Source organism: Vicia villosa, linkage group LG2 (assembly GCF_029867415.1).
Source record: "Vicia villosa cultivar HV-30 ecotype Madison, WI linkage group LG2, Vvil1.0, whole genome shotgun sequence".
Classification (NCBI taxonomy): Eukaryota; Viridiplantae; Streptophyta; class Magnoliopsida; order Fabales; family Fabaceae; genus Vicia; species Vicia villosa.
The window spans coordinates 161,810,114-161,826,322 of NC_081181.1; the positions used below are offsets into that span (position 1 = coordinate 161,810,114).

A 16,209-nucleotide genomic window follows, 5' to 3' on the forward strand; every position below is an offset into this window, starting at 1 on the left:
AAAATCCGCAGGTAAATCTGCGAAAAATTTTCCGTAGGTAAATCGGGTATTTCTAGTAGTGCATCTTGGTGAGTTTAATACAATAAATTAACCAAGAAGGATTAATTAAAACCTCATAAAAACAATAAGAGTAAGTTGCCTTTAGAATCACTCTTGAATTTTTTTTATAAAATCCTTTACAAACTTTCATTGTATTAATAACTATTTAATTTGTTTTTTAATACTGAAATATTTAGAGAATCAAATAATAAGAGAAGAAAGGAGTACAATCTTAGAGACACCATCTTCATAGCACCCTTAACAACAATTGTCCAATCTCCATTTTCTGAAATGAATTATTAATTGCATGTGGTTAAACTTAACAGTATATTGCAAACTGATCATTGAGATAGAAACACTCTTGAATGTAATAGATTGAATTACCTTTAGAAGATATGGTGGGGACTATAGTGGTTGGCACAAAATCCATCGTGTCATACTCCCACAATAGAAATTTTACAACATGGTGTGTATAGTGTTTAGAAAAATAAAAGCCTTTTGGTTTCATGTACACCTTTCCTCTTCATTAATTAGGTGGGAGAAATAAAATCCTTATGGTTTATTGTACACCTTTCCTCTTTATCTATTTCTGCTATCAATTGTTTTCTATAACAAACTCACCACATTAACTTTTTCTAGAATTTTTAAACACACCAATCATAGTTGATTGCAAAATCTAAACAACAATACTAGCAAGCAAACAATTCCTTAGTCATATTCCTCATGAATGATTGATGGATGAATTATAGACCAAGCCTTTTGAGAAATTATCTAGTCCTATGCCTCATACAAGAGAAAATAACAAATACAAATACCACTATCAAAGAAGGGAAATTCACACCTAAAAATTTTAATTTCAAGATCCATTATGGAGTACTAATATCAATATCACTGAACCCAACTTTATCATAATAGTTATCAGTGCTGCCCCAGTCAAGATACTGCTCAAAGGTTATAGTAACACTCCTAAACCAAATCAAAATCAAATTCAACACATCAACACCACTTCCGCATTTAATTTCATTTCCCTTAATTAATTATATTTAGGGAAATTAATAATAATTAGGTCAAGTAAAAATTGAAATAAAAAAAAGAGAGAGGTGAAGATAGATAGATTACCATGGGTTCGCGGTTGATGTAGAGAACGACGTCGTTTCGGTAAGACAAGACAGATCTTACGATTTTAGGGTTGAAGTGGATAGGGGCGGCGCGGCCAGATCTAAACGATCCTGTTCTCATCCTCCAAGCTCCGACTTGAATGAGTCATTCACCTTGATAGAATAAGTGAATCTCCACCTTCTTCACTAGTGAGATTAGAGTCGTGAACGGCGAAATTGAAGGGATTAACGAGGTTCAAAATCAAAGAGATTGGGAAACTATTGAAAACGAAGGGATTTGAGCATGAACTGAACAAAAATCGAGAAAACAGGTTGAAATCGGACTTCACGTTACCTTTTATGCTGAAATCGAACTTCATCTTTACCCTCCCCGCTGAAGTTTGGAGAAGAAAGGGTTTTAAGATCGTTCGCATAAGGAGAGCTTAAGGAGAGAGGATTTGCAAAAGGGCGTGAGCAGAAAGGACTGGATGTACTTTGAAAAATTAATTTTAGTAATTTAATTTCATAAAGAATATAATTCTATTATTAAATTAAATATTTTATATATTTTTATTTAAGGGGACAATTATCAAACACTGTTAAAGAAATAATATAATGATGCTCCAAAATCGTCCCCAGAAATAGTTAAGGGTACAGTTAACAATTGTTGCCAAACAAATAAAAGAGTAACACTCCAAAAATGTCCCCAAAAGTATCTTAGGCAACACTTATCAAGGGTTGCAAATATATTTTTGGCAACATCCATAAATGGTTGCCTATACTAATTTTAGACAACAATTTTTACATGTTACCTAAAAAAGTGTTGCCAGAGACAACAAATATTGTAGTGGATGTGCTTGAAACAACAGATTTAGGAAAGAGAGAAGTAAAGAAGAGAGACATCAAAGAAATACACATCCACTCTACTTGGCATAGCGAAGAAATGTGAAAGAGAGAACAAATATCCATGGGTCCCACCAACTTTTTGTTTCTCTCCAATTGAGTGAAGAAAGCTAAAAGAGAAGACAATATATTACATTTTCCATCTTTACCCTTGTCTTATTTACTTCTCATTCTGCCTAAAATTTTGTAATATGATAAAAATTAACTTTATATTTAAATCAAATAATTTCAAGTTGCAGTCATCACATACAGTACCGTATCACCTCCAATGAATATTGAATAATAAAGAAACCTCCTTAAGTAGGTTTTATTTTGGTGTTAACATAAAAATACACCGTCAAAGTTGGAAAAATAAACCACAAATAAAAATGATTAACACATTTTTAGATGAAAAATAAATTAAAACATTATAAATTAAAATAACTAATCCACATAATGTGTTTTTATTATTTAATTAAATTAAAATAGAAAAATAATTTAGTTTTAATGAAAAATAAAATTTATAAAATTAAGTATGTCTTTTTTTACTTTAAGGGCATATTTGTCCTTTCAAAAATAATATCATTTCTCTCTTTTATTTCTCTTCTTACTCTCTTATTTCAAACAATCCATCAAATCTACTCTTCTGGTGAAGGTTAATATGGTGAATCAAATTTATTGACCTATCATGATGAACTAAAAACTACTTACTATTACGAGTTAAACAAGTTTTTTTCAATTTCAATAAAAATTTAAGGCTTAAATGCACTTTTGGTCCCTGTAAGTTAGCGAGTTTTTGATTTTCGTCCCTGTAAGTTTTTTTTTGTTTCAGTCCCTATATTTCACTTTCGCGTTCGTTTTAGTCCTAAAATCAAAATCCGCAGGAAATTTCACAGGAAAATCCGCAGGTAACCTGCAAATTTTCCTGCGGATTTTGACTTTAGGGACTAAACCTCAAGCAAAAAGTAAGATATAGGGACTAAAACAAAAAAAAATAACTTACAAGGACGAAAATCAAAAACTCGCTAACTTACAAGGACCAAAAGTGCATTTAAGCCAAAATTTAATATACTACTTTAATCACTTTATCATTTTTACATAATCACCCCAAAAAATATATAATCATATATTGACCTAATAAATATTTTAATTATAAAATATTTAATTATAAAATATTTAATTAATAAAATATAATAAATTAATGATAAATAAAAATTAAAAACTAAAATTAAAATAAAAGACCTACAGTCACTTGAAAACCCTAAATTATATATAGTCCGGTTTCTATTTTCATAAATTAAATATAATTAACTAAACATGCTAACAACATCTATTATTGGATGTTTTCTGACGATATTTTTTAGTTAAAATTTTAATAACGTTTTGAGGACAAAAAAAAGTGGAAAAGAAAATAATATGAAAATATTATTGAGACTAAAAATTAAACCTTAAAAAATTTTAATAACGTTTTATATTAAATGTTTTTTATATCTAAGTTTTTTAAATGTGTTTACATATGTTTTACATCCTCTCTGACCAAACCTTTCTCAAAACCAATATAATTTCAACCAACCCAACTTTAAATGAATTGTTGTTGGACTTTGAATCTAAGGCAAAGATACGTCTACGCTTTGTAACGCGTATTTGCACAAATTGTGTAAACATAGTTGGGAGTGATGCAGTCTGGTGTCAATTTAGAAGATGGATGACTTCTAGAACAAGGAAGCTCAAGGAAATTTGTCATGACTTTGCTCAGAAGTCCTTCCATGAAAAGCTATATGGTACCATGGAACCCGTTCCGGAGCTGATGAATCCCAAGTTTTTACCTGTTCCTGAGCCATAAGTGATTATTCCTGAACCTGAATAATACGCGTCTGCGCCAGAACTTCAGATGATTGAAGCATCTTCTTCTGGTCATGCTTCTGAGAAGTCTCCTGCCGATAAACCTGATTTTGCACTAGCATAATTATCTCAACAATATGAGCCATATTCAACAAGATTACTGAAATTCCTAACTTGATACTACTTTAGATTGAGGAAAAAATATGGTAAGTAATACACCTTGAATTTCTCAGAGCTTTACTTTTGAGCAACAATGCCTAAGGTTCCTAAGAGTGGATCAAATCCCAACCTAGCTTCGAATTATTTGCTTCATTAAGGGTCAATTTGGAAGTTTGGAAGGAAAGGAAGGGGAGAACTTTGAAAAGAGAGAAGGATTGAGTGGAAAGAATTAAAGGATTTCGGTTATGAGGGTTTTGAAGGGTTCAATTTTATTCATAACACCGAAAGTCCCCTAATTTGGTGGAACTCAAAATTTTTACTCAACTAAAGACATCTTCTCAAAGAACCTACTTTAGGCGCGGTATTAGTACCTCCCACTTGACTCTACGTCAAGCAAGTTTAATACTAAACCACCATCTTATCTTACGTGTTTATTGAGCTCGGGTGTAGAGCTTTGTCCATAAAGTGCCAATATTAGAAAGATTCCAACCATGGTGATGAGAAATCAAACAATGATATAATAAAGGCAATAAAGAAGTAAGTAAGTAAAACTAACAATAATACAAGAAAAACTAAACTAGGGTTGACTCTCTTTAGATGTCCCAGCAGAGTCGCCAGCTGTCGCAACCGACCAAGAATACTTGAGCGTTTGCGCGCTCGAACTATAATAGAGTCGCCACCAAATTTTGTTTATTCCAAAGGGAAAGGGAAAATAATGATAAAATCCACGAAAGAAAAGATAAGACGGATCCTTGCAACCATGAACGGGTTCGGGAGTCGGTTATGTGAGGGGAAGGTATTATCACCCTCACACCCATCGTACTCAATGAGAACCATTTAGTTAATCTTATGATCGATGTTAGCGTGATATCTACCCGCGTTCTAATTATTATATGAAAAAGAAAGAAACACGATTTGGGTTTTTTATTATTGTGCTCGCCAAGACATTGCGTCTTGTGCCTACATATCTTCAATGGAAGAATCAGAGCGATTGTAGTTCGAATGAACTACAAATTTGTTGGTAGATTTTGATGGGTCTAATCGCACTTGGGCGGAAAAGACTTTTGTTTGAAGTGGGGTTCACACTTGGGTGAAATATGCGCTTGGGCAAAGAAAAGATGAGTGTGAATTGAAATTATTTTTATGAAAAGTGAGACAAATCTAGTTTTAAGAAGGCTTCAATGGAATTCAAGCATTCAAACAATGGCTTAACAGTCATCGCCTAAATGCTTTAAAGAGCAACTTGTACAAGTACGTACAAACCCCTCTTGGGTGATGAAAGAGATTCGCACTTGGGCGAGAAAATGAATGATTGAAACGACTCGAGTTTTAAGAAGTCTTTAATGGGATACAAGCATTCAAATAAAGGCTTAACGGCCATCGCCTAAATGCTTTAGAAAAACTTGTACAAGTACGTACAAACCCTTCTATATTCATCCATTTGTAGACAAAACTCGGTTTGGTTATAAAAAGCGTTTTGATTGGAAAAAGGAACTTGGTATTGACCAAGATCTGTTTTATGAAAAGATTCGCACTTGGGCGAGAAAAAGAACGATTTGATGAGTTGAAATTTTTTTTAAGGGTTTTGTGAAAAGTGAGATGAATCGAGTTTGAATGAGTCCTTAATGAAATCTAAGCATTCAAACAAAGGCTTAACGGCCATCACCTAAATGCTTTAGAACAGCTTGTACAAGTACGTACAAACCCTTCTTGATTCATCCATTGTAGACTAAACTCGATTCAATTATTAAAGATATTTTTTTGGAGTTTTAATTATGAGAAAGAAATTTGAAAAAGGTACTTGGTGTTGACCATGGTTTGTGGTGGAAATGATTTGAATGGAGAAATGAGATTAATTTGAAAAGAGTTGGCATTGGACCAAAGATTATTTGAATGAAATTCCTAACACATACATCTAAAGAAAGAAAATATTTTTGATCTTTTGAAAATATTATAAAGGAAAGAAATAAAAATTTAATTAAACATAATAAATACTTTAGGTCTCCTTTTTTAAATAAAAAATAAACTTAAACGTGCATCTAGAATATAATCTTTTTATTTTATAAATGAATAACTAAGTTAAAAAAAAAAGGAATTGGACCTCAGATGGGGTGTACACCATAAATTTTCGGAACTGGGCCAGCATTGAGAGTTTTTTTCGGATTGAGTTGCATGGGTTAAGGCCCAAAATAAAAATGCTTATGAGAAAAAACCCTAGGACTAATAAGTTCAGCCGATTACTCTTTTTAACTTTGATAAAAACTTAATTAAACATTTATAAGTTACAAATATTTTTATAAACGGGGAAAATTCAACTATTGATACAATTATTTTTATAAACGAGAATAAATTACAAATATTTTTTATAATTGGGCACAAGGGTTCAAGGTGCTTATAAATGGAAAAAAGTCTACATGTTGATACAATTATTTTTATAAATGAAAATAAGCTACAAATGTTTTTATAAACCGATAAATTGTAATTATTGATCCAGCTTTTTATAAACGGAAATAAGTTACAGTTTTTTTTTATGAATGGACACACGAATTCAAGACGATTATTTAGGAGATAATTTTCATTATATTCACATGTTTTCTTATCAAGTTTATAATATCTACGTACTATTAAATGTTCTAGTTATGTTAAATTTGTTTTTGAATATATTATTTGGATAAAGGAGTAAGGATTATATTAGCTTATGTTTATGATATGTCAAACTCTTAACGATCCGAAAAAATGAATTCAAAGTTGACAAATGATTCTAAGTTTGTAACCATGTGAATGTTAACCAACTGAATAAATAAATTCAAACTTGACAAATGAAAATAAGAAACGTGTAATGTGAATTCAGATGAGACCCGTGCGGTAGCACGGGTTTCTTACTAGTAAATATAATATATCTATCTATAAAATACTAGTAATCTTCAAAAATATAAGAAAAGTTATTGTTCTGGAAATCCCAAAAATACCCTTTTATTATCTTAGTTTAAATTAATATTTTTGGGGCAAAAATGTCTTTTGTGGATTTTTTCCAAATCACTTTTCACTTTTCTTTTTTCACTTTTCACTTTTTCACTTTTTCACTTTTTATTACTTTATTATTATTATTATTATTATTATTATTATTATTATTATTATTATTATTATTATTATTATTTTTAATAAATTATTAATCAAAATATTTTAATAAATTATTTTTTAATAAAAAGATTATTATGATCATTTTAAATGATTGTTAATTTACATTTAAAATAGTATTTAATTTTTAAAAATTAACGTTAGTAATTGAATATTAATAAGGAAGAAATATAATTTGAAATAATTTTTATTTTAAGGTACAATATATTTTAATAAAAATAATAATTTAAGTATAAAAAAATTATTTCAATCAAAATAAATTTAAAAATATACTTGAAAATGTATGTTATTGGATAAAATACAAAAATGTGTGTCTCTTATTATTAACTTTAATTTGTATAATTTAAAATATTATTATATAAATATAACTCATTAATGAAGTTTATACAGTTAAAATAACATTTGTACAATTAAATATTAGAAAATTTATTTGTTATTGATGTCATTTCACCAATATATATATATATATATATATATATATATATATATATATATATATATATATATATATATATATATATATATATATATATATATATATATATATATATATATATATATATATACACGGGTTGTAACATACTACTATTATTTATAGTCAAATTCTATTGATTAAGATATTTTTGTAAATGATACCTAAACAAAAATAATATTTGTATACCAAGATAAATCTATTATTGATCTAAATATTTTTATATAGGAAAAATAGTATTTATGATCCAAAAGAATTTTATTGAAATATACGCGAAAAAAATTATAATTGATCTAAATATTTTTATGTAAACGATACCTAAACATAAATAATATTTGTATATGAGAAAAATCTATTAGTGATCTAAATATTTTTATATATGAAAAATGATTTTTATGATTCGAATATTTTTTATTCAAAAAAGTATACGGGAAAAAAACTATTATTAATCTAAATAATTTTATATAAAAAAGTTTACAATTGATTCAGATATTTTTGTAAACGATACCTAAACATAAATAATATTTGTATATGAGAAAAATCTATTAATGATCTAAATATTTTTATATATGAAAATTTGTATTTATGATCCAAAAAAATAATTGATTAAAAAATGGTATACGAGATAAAAAATTTATTATTAATTTAAATATTTTTATATACAAAAATTTACTATTGATCAAAATATTTTTCTAAATGATACCTAATCATTAGGGGTCGGAATATGTCAGACCTACTTACAGGGGTCTATGGCCTAGCCTATATAAGGCCATGCTAGGCTTATTTAATAAAAAAGCCAGACTTAGGCTTTTTTAAAAGCCTATTTAATAAAATAAGCCAGACTTATGCTATTAAAAAAACCTATAAAGCCTTATCGGCCGACCTATATTTTTAAGTATATTAAAAATAGGCTAAATAGATCGGCCTATATATGCATGTTTATTAGAAAAAGACTAAATAGGCAAGCCTATATATGCACATATATTAGAACAGAGGCTAAATAGGCCGACTTATATACATGAATATAAAGGACAAATGATAAGGTTTCTTAAATAATATGGATTAATTGAAAACCATAATGAAAAATAGACTTTTACATAGGCTTTCAGACCAGACTAGACTCTTGAAAAGGTCGGATCAGACAAAAAAGAGAGCCTATTATAGGTCACAGGACAGACTCAGACCTTTCAAATTTATCGTAGGTCAGACCCAGGCCTCATAAAGCCTAGTTTAGCCTAACCTATTTCCACCCCTACTAATCATAAATATTTATATACTAGAACAAATTTATTATTGATTTAAATATCTTTAAATATATAAAAATTAATATTTATGATTCAAAATTTTTGATTTAAATTTTGTTTTTAATTTAAAATAAATATATTATATAAACAAATACGAATGCCAAACCAAAATCGTGTTTTTGAAAAAATTGGAAATGAATTGGCGGTCCCATATAGTCATTAAAGCAATGTTTTGAAAATCGGACCGGACATCAAACCGGTGAGGCTACTGGGTCACTGGTTTATTGGTCAAACCACTGGGTCACTGGTCGAACCGCATGACTAAACTGGATTAAACCGGATAACTCGGTTGAATAGACCGGTCGTTATAACAAAATTATATAGGTATAAAACATGTTAAACATGATGATTCAGTCTCTACAATATATAACTGGCACTTAAATTTTTAAAAAAATATCATATCCTAAATAAATTCACAAGTTCATAATTTAGATTTAAATTTTAAACACAGTTATCACACATAATAAAATATTACAAAGTATATATTTGCAAACAAAATTTAATCGCAAAATAATCTAATTGAATAAATTATAATAAATTAACTTCATTGTCTATTAAATTTTATTTCAAAGAAAAAATTATTTGTATCTCCATTTTTCAATATCAAAATCATCGGCAACAAAATTAACCGCACCTGAAACATCTTTATTTTTATTTTTATTTGAGGTTAAAGGTAGTGCACTGACAGTGTAAAAAAGTTTTACACTGTCATCCAATAGAAACAAATCATTTTGCCATGTCATATAAGTTTTTTTAAAATTACAGTCTGACTTGTCCTGATTCATGGTTGTGATTGGTTGACAGTGTAAAACTTTTTTACACTGTCAGTGCATCACCCATTTTCTCTTTTTATTTTTATTTTATTTTTTATTATTTTTATTATTTTCTTTTATTTTTTATTTTAATTTTTCATTTAAATAATTAAAATGACGTTGTTTTAAGTTTTTAAAATTAAAAAAAATAAAAAATGCATTTAAACCACCGGTTCTAAAAAATCGCCGGTTTTTCCGGTTTTACCGGTTTATACCGATTTTGATCGGTTCTTACCGGTTTAATGACATATACGATCCAATAATCGAACCTGACCGATTCCTGGTTCAACCGGTCCGACCGTCCGGTTCAATCCGGTCCGGTTTTTAAAACACTGCATTAAAGAGTTGTTTGGATTAAAAACTCAATTTAATATTTATTTTTCTCGTCTTCCTAGGTTTGAAAAACACGACATCAACAGTAACAGTCTCATATGTCCCGTCTTAACGTCAAGTTGATACCAATTTTTGGGGCTGGGTTTTAGTGACTTTAACCCGTCAACTGCACCGTGACTTTACCTCACACACTCTCTTACAATACTCTCTCTCATCTTAATTTTATTTTATATTCTAAAAAAATGTTATAATTTGCCTCAAGTCACCAAAGTCTCAACCCTTCAAAGTTACTGAATCCTATTCCCAATTTTTGTTGTTCCTCTCTCAAACTAAGTGGTGCCCTTGTGCTTGCTTGCTTGCAGTGTTACAATGGCTGATGAAAAAGACGCTTTCTATGTTGTTAAAAAAGGGAATCTTGTTGGCATTTACAAGTCTTTAACTGATATCCAACCTTTACTTTCATCTTCTGTATGTAAAGTTTTTATCTTTATAAATTTTATGCATGTGGGTGTGTATTGTTTCAAAGCAGTTATGTTTTTCAAGTGTTTAATTTTATGTTTTGATTCTTTTTTTTTTTTTTTAATTTTTAAATGCAGGTTTGTGGTGAGAGTGTAAGTGTTTATAAAGGGTTTTGTTTACCTGAAGAAACTGAGGAGTATCTTGTCTCACATGGTCTTAAAGGAGCCACTTACTCTATCACTGCTGCTAATGTTAATGCAGCTAGTTTTGGAAAACTTGTTCCTTGTCCTTATCAGGTTTGAGACACTCTTTGTTCTTACTTTTGTTGTTGTCTTAAATTTGTTGTGAGTTTTCCGATTATATGGGATATAGACCTATGAAGTTGACACATATTCTGGACAATCGGACATGATGTTTCGATAAAGATAATAGTTTGAGAAAATAGTATAATTGAATGCAACCAAATGTATTGGTGTTAGATGTTACCAAGTGTGTAAGACCGAAGACGCCTTCAATCAGAAGTGTCTTTACTACTTAAATAAAAAACGGTATTATGTGCGTCCAAAGGCTTAGTTTTGTTAACTTGAACTTTATGCTGCAACTTTTGCATTTTCCTCATACTTGTCAATCAAGGATAGAAGAGGTTGTACACGGGGCTTGCTACATTGCTATTGCCTCAACTTGGAAACTCTTTTGTATTAAATTACATGTTACAGAACAATAGTGTTTGTTGTTCTTCTTCTGAACATCAAAATATATTAATTCGTTTGAATTCCAACACAAGGTGCAGTGCTGCCCCTACACACCCTCTTTCTGTGCCAAAAACCGATGACTGAGAAGCTACATTGTTGTCCGAGAATGGCAAACCATTGTCCAAAACAGAGCAATTGGCAAACGGGAAAAGAAAAAAATAAGCGCCCTTGCACTGCAGGCAGAGGCAGCAGCCCTGCTAATTTGCACCAGAGAAAAAACACAATCAAAATACCGAAAAGCAAGATTCCAACCACTGAAGGAAAGCATCTCACTCCGACACTCCCTTGTCCAAACTCGACTACAGAAATAGCCACTAGACCACCCTGAAAATCAGAGATAGAATCCATAGTTGTGCCAATTAGGTAGAAAAAATAGCCCATGGATTCCAGCACCATTCGTCAAAAAGACTTGGATAATTAGTCAAATTTGTTAGGAACCATTGCCATGACACCATCTTGGTTTCATCCACCACTACCACTGCACCATGCGGTTGCACTATGATCTTGAAAATTTGGTCGTTCCTTACCTTCCAAATTTACCAAACTCCGCTATACTATGGCGCTGTAGCAATATTAGCAATGCTGTTTGAGAACATTGATTTTCCTCTCTTATTATGTTGGATTGTATTGCACAGTGGTTCATCATTAATTATCGTTTTATCTTATAACTTCTTAATCTTATGCCATCTGTGTCTGGCAAGTTTGCAATTAGAAAAAATCCCAACTTCATGAAGAGATTGATATTCTTTCAGGATCCATATTCTTCTTCTGGAGGAGTTGTTATGGTGAATTCCTCGTCAAAGAGCTTGCAAGGTGCATTACAAGTTGATGATAGTGTGAGTTATCGGAAAATATTCCTCTTATAGTCTATGGAATATATTATTTGTCCAAAATAACTTTTTCCTACGTTTTTTGTGGTGGACTTTGAATTCATGCGTTTTCATCTATTATTAACATTATTTGTGATAGTGTCTTAAAACTGTTTTTATGTTATGTACTGATTATACCAATAGTGTCGTACTCTTGCAAGTTTTAATTGGACAAACATTTAACTTTAAAAAGAGATCAATTTTTTTGTCAGAATCCTAATTTTAACGGAGGAAGAACAATTATGACGAATTCCTCGTCACCAAATTGTGCCATGCAACTTGATACTAATGTGAGTTGTCAATTTTAAAAATATCTTCAACCAATAATTTCAGTTATTGATTTGACTATCGCGGAACTTTTATTTATACAGAAGGGAGGTGGATCATTTTCATTTTCAACAAATGTGCAAAAGAAGCATTGTACAAGTGGATTACAACTACAAGCAGATCTGTCTACTAATACTTGCGTAAGTTTTTGTGTTTTGCGTGGTTAATATCGTAAGAGGTTCGTGGTTAATATCAAACGTCAGACGTAAGAGGTTTGCGTTAGTTTTTGTTTTTTGCATGGTTAATATCAAATGTCAGTCAAGTTCAAATATGTGTCTTTACATTTAGTTATCTTTTATTTTGATTATGTCTTAATAGAGGTTTACATTCGAACTTTCATTTATCCATAAAATAGCTAATACAATCACAAAATTATTTCAGATTTCTTGTACACTTCACTTTGATGGCGCATCTAAAGGGAACCCTGGACTTGCCGGTGCGGGAGCAATTTTGAGGGCAGATGATGGAAGCAAGGTGTCTATTTTGTACCAATAATAAATCATTTTTATAATATTATGTGAATATACTATGAAGCACGGATTCCGACATGGACACTGGGACACGACACGGACACTCCGACACCGATAATGTCAAAAACATAGGATACCAACACCGCTACATATATGAGCTTACTTGAACTTAATTGATCTATCTATTATGAAAAGAGTTAAAAATATTCTAATAAAAAATAGTCTTTAATTTTCATTTATAACATTGCTTCAATACATGTTTAATTCTTTTAGATGTGTGTGATGTCTGTCTTTAAAAAATGTATAAAGCATGTTGAAGCAAAGGAAACAACAAAATTCTTTTTTAAACACTTCTTTAAATTGCCCGACATGTGTTGTATAGTGTCATACGGGTGTCCGACATCGATTTAAAAAGTGTCAAACCAAAGAAAATACATCATTTATTTGGCGACACTTGTCTGACTTTTTCGACACTTGTATGATTTTTCTGACACATGTTGTACGAGTGTCATACAAGTGTCAGACACCGACGCGTGTCGGACACCGCGACACGCCAACTCTAGAGGTGTCCGTGTTTCATAGTAAATATATGAAAAGAACATACTCTTATCTGTCCGCAGGTCTATCGATTGCGTGAAGGAGTTGGTACGGCTACTAATAATGTTGCCGAATACAGAGCCTTGATTTTAGGATTAAAACAAGCTCTCAAGAAAGGATTTAAGCATGTATGTGTTAAAGGAGACTCCCTACTTGTTTGTAATCAGGTTTGTTATTGCTAAAAGATACAAAGTATCCATCAACGTTGTTAAGTAGTGGTGCAATAGCCTATATAGCTTAGTAGAATTTTTGAAACTCTTCATAGTTAATTAGTAGTATAAAAAATATAATTATATAAAAGTTAATATATTTTAATATGAACATATGGATATATAGCTAATTAGTAGTATAAAAAATGTAATTATATAAAAGTTAATGTGTTAGGGTCCCACATTACCGCTATCCATTAAGAACTTGTAGGCAGTATATAAATAAGAATTAATCATTCATTTTATAGTGTAACAAACTGTAATTATATATTACAAAGAACTTCCTTTCTGAGAAAATAACAGAAATTATGTTATTAATTGCTTATTTCCTTTTTCTTTTATTTTCTTCCCTTTTGTTCCGGTCATGTTCCTTCTTTCTTTTTCTCGTTTGTTTAATTGTTTGAATCTCTAATAATCAAAGTTCTTTTACTCTCTTTTCCTCTTTGTCTAAAAAATCTGCTCTCTACATGTCTATATATATGATAAAAGAAAATTTTTAGACTTCTGTTTCTAGAATTTTAGGTTTCTTTGTTTCTTTTTCTAGAGAACTAGGACGTTACCTAAAATGTCAGATATATAGACAATGCTTTTTAGTTTAGAGAGCCTTTTGCGAATTTAGTGGTTTTTTAAACAGAAGATTGATTTTAAGCAATAAGCTCAAAAGTTCGACTTGTGAAGCCGGTTCCAGCTTCTTGGGAGTTGCAAAAACAGGAATGATCTCACGAGTTTAGGATTTATCACGACTATCCCACCCGTTCCTACCCATTTTCGATTTCATGTTAGGCAAAAACTCACAAAGAAGATTGTGGAAATGTGTGATTCTACGATACAAATAGCGATTATGACTACCATATTACCTGTTATAAATTTTGAACTTTTTATACTTTTTCTATTCATTTTACTCTCACTTGTTATTGTTTGCTTTTTAAATTTTTTTTTTTTACAGATTCAAGGTTTATGGAAAGTAAAAAACCAGAATATGAGTTATTTATGCAATGAGGCCAAAGAGCTGAAGAATAAGTTTCTGTCATTCAAGATAAATCATATTCTAAGGGTAACCAATTTCAAGATTTTTTAATTTGCATGCCTATCTACCAAAGATGTGATGTGATCCTAATGTTTGCTTTAAGTTAGAAATTAAAAATGCATATTCCACTTTTTAACTAGAAGATGAACATGCTACTTTCATTGCTTAATATATGTACATAATATTTGGAATCTATTCATAAATAACATGTCTTTTTATGTTCAAGGAATATAACCGTGATGCTGATACTCAAGCAAACCGCGCTGTTAATCTCAAAGGTTAGATCTTTATAGTTTTACGGGTTGGATATTTGTAATTATATTTGTATAATGTGTGTATAGTAAATATTAAGGAATTTTGAACTTTTGCAGATGGTGAAGTTGAAGAAGACTATGAGATAAAATGACGATGAGTTAGTAGCTTGTATGGCTTATGTCTATGTCTTATGTTAGTCTGTAAGCTAAATTTCTTGTATAGTTTGTGCGTAGCTATTTAAGCAAATGGGAATTCTAAATGTGATACTGAATGTTTAAAGTTGTTAAATGAATTGGTTTTACTACCTAAAAAGAAGTAGCGATGCAAATTGTTGTTCGCGTGTGTTTTATTTTTGTATAAAATTTTATTTTTATTTGAATTTCTTATTCTTATGCCAGGAATGTTTTTTTTTAATTAAATTGAAAAAACTATATTAATCAACGAGGGCAAACACTAAAGATAGAATGTTTTTGTTGAGAATAAAAAAAGTTAAAGATTTTGTAAGCTTATTCAATTAAGATTTTTATTTAATTTAAATTAATCTTGTTGTATTCCATTATAATGATTTGAATTTTATAAAAAATTGTGTTTCACTTCAGAATTTTCACAAATAAGAAAAGTTGTGTGGTATCCAAATATATAATTTTTGTTTTGAATTCACTTTTTAATAGATTGGATTTGGATTGGATCTTGTTGTACTTTTTAGTAAATTTTTTTTTTTAAGAATCGCTTATCTCACACTAAATAGAGAAAAACACCTTAAGAGATTTTCAAAATGTTCTTCAAAATTTGAAATTTGGAATTGTATTTTTGAATACATCTTTAAAATCCACTTTTATTTTGGAAGTATACTTTTGTATTTATTTTGAAGGTATATTTTCAAAAAAAAATTTAAGACAAATCGAACTGTGGATAATTTATGCACGGATTTGATATATTTGAAGTGCCTTTTGGTTTTTCGGAAGCAATATTTAAGTTCCATTAAGCCATTTTTATTTTATTTTTTTTGGTATGAAATGTTTTTCATCAAATTATATACCGTTCGTTAATTGATCTAGTGGTGATTGACGCTAAAAAAAAAATTTGAAAATGTTCTTACATTAGTTTATTTGTTGTGTATTCTTCATTACCTCATCTTCTTTTTTTTTTCTTTCTATATATCTCAT

At 29.9% G+C, this 16,209-nt stretch overlaps 1 protein-coding gene across 2 annotated transcripts; it reads left to right on the top strand.

The window, feature by feature from the left end:
- The first annotated feature begins 10,140 nt into the window (after positions 1 to 10,140).
- Positions 10,141 to 15,378, top strand: LOC131647277 (uncharacterized). Of its 2 annotated transcripts, XM_058917186.1 has the most exons (10): positions 10,143 to 10,546; positions 10,675 to 10,833; positions 12,042 to 12,125; positions 12,371 to 12,448; positions 12,530 to 12,625; positions 12,867 to 12,959; positions 13,576 to 13,719; positions 14,708 to 14,815; positions 15,015 to 15,066; positions 15,160 to 15,378. In XM_058917186.1, exons 1-10 carry the CDS (start codon positions 10,448 to 10,450, stop codon positions 15,192 to 15,194), a joined length of 948 nt encoding a protein of 315 aa, XP_058773169.1. In that variant the 5' UTR covers positions 10,143 to 10,447; the 3' UTR covers positions 15,195 to 15,378. The 2 variants fall into 2 exon arrangements, with proteins under 2 accessions (XP_058773170.1, XP_058773169.1); XM_058917187.1 differs by lacking the exon at positions 12,371 to 12,448 and having other exon boundaries at positions 10,141 to 10,546.
- Positions 15,379 to 16,209: the final 831 nt, after the last annotated feature.